The 7,558-nt window shown below is 47.1% G+C and overlaps 1 protein-coding gene across 1 annotated transcript; it reads right to left on the reverse strand.

Moving 5' to 3' along the window:
- Nucleotides 1-6,093: 6,093 nt before the first annotated feature.
- LOC102877026 (mas-related G-protein coupled receptor member D-like) lies at nt 6,094-6,786 on the reverse strand. The gene has a single exon (XM_006893392.1). It carries the CDS (start codon nt 6,784-6,786, stop codon nt 6,094-6,096), a length of 693 nt encoding a protein of 230 aa, XP_006893454.1.
- Nucleotides 6,787-7,558: the final 772 nt, after the last annotated feature.

Below are 7,558 nucleotides of genomic sequence, written 5' to 3' on the forward strand. Positions count from 1 at the left end.
AGTCTCCCCTCAACCCCGATGTATTACAACAGTGGCACTATGTAGTATTTGTCAGTTTGTGACTGAGATATTTCACTCAGCATAATGTCCTCCAGGGTAATCTATTTTGAATAATATTTCATGAGTTCTTTGTTTTTTACTGCAGCATAGTATTCCATTGTTGGAATATACCAGAGCTTCTCTATCCATTCGTTTGTTGATGGGCACTTAGATTGTTTCCAACTTTTTGCTACTGTGAACAAAGCCACAATAAACATGGGTGTGCATATATCTGCTTGGGAGTCAGTTATGGTCTCTTTGGAGTATATTCCCAGTAGTGGAATTGCTGGGTCAAATGGCATCTCTATTTGCAACTTTTGGAGAAAGTGCCACATGGCCTTCCACAGTGGTTGCACCATTTTACACTCCCACCAACAGTGAATAAGGGTTCCACTTTCTCCACAACCTCACCAGTATTTATTGTTTGCTGCTCTGTTAAATTTTGCTATTCTTACTGGAGTGAGATGATATCACATAGTTGTTTTGATTTGCATCTCTCTTAGAGCTAGGGATTTTGAACATTTCTTCATGTGTCTGTTTGCCATCTGAATGTCTTCTTTGGTGAAGTGTCTGTTCAAAGAGCACATTTCTTTTTTTTACAGCCCTCTAGGCTCCACATTTGTTGTTGTTGTCGTTCTTGTGATGTTGAGATAGAACTGAAACCTGGCTGACCCTCCAGTGGGTTTTCAGAGGCTGTAAATCACACAGGAGGAGATTGCCCATCTTTCTCCTGTGAAGCAGCGGGTGGATTCGAACCTTTGGATTGGAGGCACGGCTCCTCACCAGTAGCCCACCAAAGCTCTCTGCTTCACTGGGAGATGGTCCCATTTTTTTCCCTACAGGTGTTTTATCATCTTTTAGAGTTTGCATTATTTTGCTGCAGATGGTTTAAGAGTGAATTAGATTTGTAGACCGATGGGACTGTCAGGTGTTCAAGCCAGATTCAGACGCTGTTGCTCTGCACTTTGAAGTCAGAACTGACTCACAGCTGATCTGCCAGCAGATATTCAGAGGCAGTCGATCACACAGGAGGACGTTGCCCACCTCTGTCCAGCAGAGCCTCTGGGGGAGTGGAACCACGTACCTCAGGGCTGGCAGTGCAGCTCCTTACCACTAAACCACCAGATCTGGATAAGAACATGTGATGAGGATAGCCTGACAATGTCAGATGCATCTCGTCTGAAAGCAGAGAATACTGGAAGCTTGTTTACCAAGATCTTTGCAATTACTTGCTATACTTCAGAGAGCTGGACAATGACTAAGGATGGCGGAACAAGAATTGGTGCCTTTGAGTTGTGGTGCTGGAGAAGAGTCTTGAACATACCGTGAACGGCCAAGAAAACAATTAGGTCTGTCCTCGAGAGGGTGAAACCAAGTTGCTCCTTGGAGGCTAAGATTTTGAAGCTCCATCTCACATATTTGGGGCATGTGGCCAGGAGGAACTGAGCATTGATTGGAGAAGGACATCATACTTGAAAGGTGGAAGGACAGCACAGGAGAGGAAGACCCCAGATGAGATGAATTGATTACAGTAACCGGGGCAATGAGGGTAGGTGTGTCAGAGTCAGCGATACTGGCTTAGGACAGGGCAGCCTTCAGAGCTGCTGTACAAAGGGTCACTATGAGTCGCAGGTGACTCGACAGCAGATAACAACAACAACAACAATATATATAGATGTGTGTGTGTGTGTGTGTGTGTGTGTGTGTGTGTGTGTGTGAAATAACTGGGATATTGTCAGAAATCACTTAGATTCCTTTGTATGTGTCCTAGGAACACCCCAAACCTGACTCATCTGAGGTGGAGTTACACTATATCACTCTGACACCAGTCACCCTCCCAACGCACTCCCTACTTCTCTAGCTGGTTTGATATTCTGTTGCTATGGCCACACAGAACTCACAAACAACACTTGCACTTCAGCACTTTTTACAAGAATTTACAAAGCACAACTCAGAAACAGGACCAAAGCCTATGTTTATTGCAGCATTTAATTCACTATTTGTAATAGTAAAAGAGTTGGAAACAACGCAAGCACCCGTCAGTGGACAAGTGGCTAAAGAAATGGTGGTACATTCACACAATAAAGTATTTTTTTTTAAGTATCACTAAAAAATAATCAAGAATTAACAAAATACTGCAGAACACAGAGAAAATTAGAATGAAATTATGCTGAGTGACACAAGTCAGTCATAAAAGGACAGTTGCAGTAAAAGACGATTGACATAAAAAATGAAGAAATTATTTACAACCAGAAAGAATCAATCTTGAAGAGTTAACAGAAATGAGAATCAAGGGAGGTGGGCCAGTATTAGGGGATAGGAGCAATAATGTCAGTCTAGAGACTAAGGTGCGCCTATTCCGGGTCATAGTATTTGCTATTACTTGCTATGCATCAGACAGCTGGACAATGACGCAGGATGACAGAAAGAGAATCAGTGCCTTTGAGTTGTGGTGTTAGAGAAGAGTATTGAATATGTACCATGGACTGCTAAGAGAACAAACAGATCTGTCCTGGAGAGGGTGAATCCTAGCTGCTTTTTGGAGGCAGGGATTCTGAAGCTCTGTCTGACATACTTTGGGCATGTTGTAAGGAGGGACCGTTCCTTGAAGAGGGACATAGTGCTTGGGAGGGTGGAGGGACAGTGCAGGAGGGGAAGACCCTGAATGAGATGGATTGACTCAGTGACTGGGTAGTGGGTAAAGGTGTGTCAGAGACAATGAGGTTGGCTCAAGATAGAGCTGGGTTCAGAGCTGTTGTGCACGGGATCTTTATGAGTCACAAGCAACACAGCTGCACATAACAATGGCCATAACATATAACAAATTCATCATAGATAAGATGGACATTGTTACAGTGTACCAGAAAGTAGGAACCAACCCATAGCCGACCCTCCAGTGAGTTTTCAGAAGCAGTTAATCACGTAGGAGGAGATTGCCCATCCTTCTCTCATGGACAGCTGTTGGCCTTGAACCGTGTGCCTTTGGGATTGCAGCCCAGCTTCTTGCCACTAGGTCATCAGAGCACAATATTACAGATGGACATCATATACATCTTTTTTAATAGAATAAGTACACCACCATAGTATTTTCATCTTTACTGTTTTGCTATAAATTGAGGGAGTTGGGTTTGAGGAAAAAGTAAATATTCTCATTAGGAAAAGGCACATCGACACCAAATATTTAAAAACAACAACAGAGTGAGCTCTCACACTGCACAGCATGTTTAAGTTCAGAGCATTTTCTCTTCCAGTAACTAAGAGAAGCGTCATAGTCGGTCACCAGGAAAGGTCCAGTGCTCCATACTCTCCAGTGTCCGGAGTGTGGTCACTCCAGGCCGGTCCCTGAGCAGTGGAGTCAAAATTTAGTCACTATAGAGAGTCTTCTTCAAGGAAAAGTAAAACTGTAAATCCAAAAGTAATTTACACAATGAATACTTACCTAGACTAATAAAACAAAAGACATGCTATATTTTAGCAAAGTAACAGATACCATTAACTTTACAAAATATTAACAATGCATCAAAAGAGAGAGCAGTTGGCCTAGCAGACAAAAAGCCATGCTCCCAAGCCAAAGGTGTGTGACTCTACTCCGCGGCCCTCAGCCTGCCTTTCATTGGTTTTGGTGAAACATTCTTCTAGGTCTTATAGCCCTGGTCTGTCCACTTGCTGTACAGAGGTAACTCATGGTTGCTGTGAAGCCGAACACTGTGACACTGATGAGTTAAATGTGAGAATGGTTACCCATGGTGGACAGTGTTTGGTGGAGCTCCCTGGTTGAAACAAGCTTGGAAGCAGGAGTGGCATCCACTTCCACAATAGCTTGCCTCTGGAAACCCTCTGAACCTGGAGAAAGACGAGAGTTATACAGGAAGTGTCCAGGACTTTCGTTCATAGGGTTGCTATGCATCACCTGCGACTCGATGGCACTTAACAACAACATATTTTTATTACTTGACTGTGTTTACAATAATTTTCTGCACTTTTATGCGTATGTAGTGTTCACATCACCGTAAGATTCAATTTGGCTATATTTACTGTTAGGTGAATAATAAGCAGTCTAGTGGGGTCCTGTTCAATGAATTCACTGAAAATACTTGTAGAAGGTAAATCCTGCAAATTTTATGGAGCCATTTTTCCCGTTTCTTGTCAACTCCAGAATTAGGTCTACAAACAAAAAGGCTGATAGGCTATGTTTTGCATGTTTCCATAAAAAATTTTTAAATCCCTTATTTTATTTTGTTTTTTACACTACACGCTGCATGCCCTACTACATTCCTAGGAGGTAAGAGCTTGTCTGCATTACGCTGAATTGTCCACAATTTACACTTCTGAGAACTAAAGAACAGAATTGTGAACTCGCTCTTGGCCCCAAGTGCGCTGTCCATGCACTCACAGCGTCAAGCACCCTGGGACTGAGGGCATGGAGCCATCTAGTGACAGCCTCCAGCCCTGTGCTTTCCCAGCGGGCAGGTGCACGGAGCCCAGGTGTAGCAGCAACAACGCTGGAGGCACATGTCCACCCCATAGTTAGGTCACTAGCATAAGCCTAACCGTCCAGGAAGTGAGTGTTAGCAGTAGAAATGGGCCCCAGTTACAGAACTTTCCCAGCTCCTTTTCTCCTGTGCAGGGTCTCCCAAAATCCATGATCTTGTCAATTCCCCCAGAATGAAGGTGGAAAGAGACAAGGTTGACATAAAAGTAGACGGTGACCATCATTTTGTAAATTGTATTTCCACGTACCTGTGTGAAGAGAATCCAAGACTCCTCTCCTTCTGTGTGTGTGAGGGGCCTGTGGTGAGCTCTTCTCACTTCTCCCTCCTGAGAAGTGTCCCTTGTCCCCAGTGCTCTGCATCAGATGGTCACTTTGTCACTGCCTGAGGTAAAGGACTGTCAATTTCTCCAGTCCACGAACTTTAGTGTCAAATGACAACAGTTGAACCCTCCCAATTTTCATTCCCTTGCTGTGTGACCTGGACAGAACGTTGGACCTCTCTTAGCCCTAGGGTCACAAGACAGGACACGGTGTCAGGGATGCTTATTAATTGGATGAATACTTATTAAGAAATTATAAAAAAAGAAATGCACGTCCTGGATGCTCCAAGAAATGCCTGAGATGCTTGACCAACAAACAGCCCTCTCCCCGTGTGACCCCCAGGGTCCACAATCTGGGACATGAGCCCTGAAAGCAGGGAGCCCAGGAAATTAGGAGAGCTTAGCACTCACCCAGGGAAGAGCCCCAGATAGTGCGTTCCAAGAGCCACCAGGATCTAAAGACCAGGAGTCCTTGTCACCGCCCACAGCACTCACCCCCAGGCCACTCGCCTGTGCTCAATGGGGTAACGTGACCAATGACCAGTGGGCTGTCCTCGTCCTTCCAAGTATTCGCTCTGTGTCTTGGCTGATCTGAAGTCACCATCTTTCTGGGGGAGATGGGAGTTGTCTCAGAAGGACCCCCAGAGAACAAGCTCGGGGTGCTCCACTCCCCCAAGGCTGAGTGGGTTTACGCAGGAGGATGCATCTTGCAGGCTAGTCTTGGAAGAAGAGTCTTTACTTCCTGTCTCTGGGTTCGCTGAGGAACAGAGCCGAAAACTGAGATCCGCCCTCTCTAAGCAGAACATGGGGTGCAAATTGTTAATGCATTTCAACTGCTCCCCAAAAGGATAGAATTTCCGGCTGATCCCCAAAGCCCCTGCAAAGAATGTCTGAGGATCAGCTTGTGAACAAGCACCCCCTGAAAGCCTTGTGGGCATCATTCTCCTCTGATGTTCAGGGGTCTCCTCAAATCAGTGGACTTGACAGAAACTGGTCCTGGTACCCAGAAGAGCTTCGCTCAAAAAAATCATCTCCACGTTGAGCCAAATGAAGATATCTGGGCCTATGTCCTGGGGGAGGTGGGCATTAGTGGTCACAGCAGGGAAGTGACTATACTGTGGCAGATCCAAAGCCACCCAGCAGCAGTCCACAAGGGCACCCAACAGGTGCAGGCTTGGCCGTAGCTCCTCGCAGGCTAATCCACGGTCAAGACCGTCTGGGAGGAAGCCACAGGGGCCTGGCTCACAGACCCATCTCTTCAGTAATTGTGGAGGGCGTCTCTTTGCTGCCCAACTCCGAGTCCTCCTGCCAGGCCCTGCTGAGTACAGTCCTCAGGGGGGCCCGCAAGCTGCCGCCCCTCCCTCTGCCCACCAGGAAGAGGATGAGGGGGTTGGCACTGCTGCTCAGGGACGAGGTGAACCGTGTCAGGTTTATAACCACATCGTCAGCACGGATGCCTGACCAGGACTGGAGGGTCCAGACGATGCCAAGGGGCAGAGAACGGACTATGAACACCAGGACCGAGACGAGGACAATCACAAACACCCTGGACGAGTGCTGGCACCACTGGGAGGGTCTCCTCTGGGTCTGGACAAGGAGGATCATAACGGGTGTGAAGATCCCCACAACGGGAAGAGTAATAAAGGGAAATAGTCTTTCAATGCCCTTCCAGAGAGACTCAGAATTGTATCTGTCGCCAGAGAAGGAGTAAAGGAGTGTGGTGGTCAGGAAGGCCAGCCCCCAGAGCAGGGTGCACACCACTGTGGACAGGGGCCTGCAGACCTTGCACCAGATGGGGAAGAGGACAGACAGGCAGCGCTGGACGCTGATCACAGTCAGCAGGCCCAGACTGGTGACGTAGAGGAAGCAAAACGCTACATGGACGACGAGGCCTGTCCGGCCCGTCAGAGTGATGAGCTCCCGGCTTGTTATCATGGCCAGGCCCAGGAGGAAGAGGAAGTCAGCCACCGCCAGTTCAGGACGTAGACCGAGAAGGGGTTCCTCTGCCCGCGGAAGCCCAGCAGCCAGATGACCACAGCGTTGCCCACCATCCCGCACACGCAGGTGAGCAGGGTCAGGACCTCGAGAACCAGACTGGACGTGTCCAGATCCCCCATCGCGGTAGCCAGTGGAGTCGGCTCCGGAGTCTCACTGTTTTTCACAGTCGACCTCACACCTGAGGAGGGAAGGTGGGCCCACCTGAGTGTCCGAGCTGCGTGAACTAGGCTGTTAGCGCACCTACCCGCCCCAGTGTTACCGCCTGTGTGTCTCTCCATCCAGGGTCTTTGAGAGCAGAAGGCCATGACCTTCCCACAGGCCTGGCTGCGCTCAGCCCCCAGCCCCCAGCCCCACCATGGCGGGTGTGAGATTGTTCTCGAGACCCTCATCATGCCAGAAGTACTCTTCTATTTTTTTTCTTTTTATTATTCCTCAAATCCTGAAGAACAGTGGGCTTTCCTCAAATGTTTCCATTTAATGCTGATTGATAGTAATTTTTCTTCTGTAATCATTAAATAGCCTTGTGTTTTGTTTTAAATATGATTAGATATTATTTACATGACAACAGTCCAGAATAAGAGCTGCATAGTAAAGTGGACTGGGGGTGGGAGGAGGGATTGGAGAACAATGAAAGGATTTTTTTTCTCAAAGAGAAAAGTAAACTGGATGGACAGGGAGGAAAATGTGCATCAATGAATTAATGAAAATT

This window comes from Elephantulus edwardii, unplaced genomic scaffold (assembly GCF_000299155.1).
Source record: "Elephantulus edwardii isolate Elephantulus edwardi_28Jun2011 unplaced genomic scaffold, EleEdw1.0 scaffold00126, whole genome shotgun sequence".
Classification (NCBI taxonomy): Eukaryota; Metazoa; Chordata; class Mammalia; order Macroscelidea; family Macroscelididae; genus Elephantulus; species Elephantulus edwardii.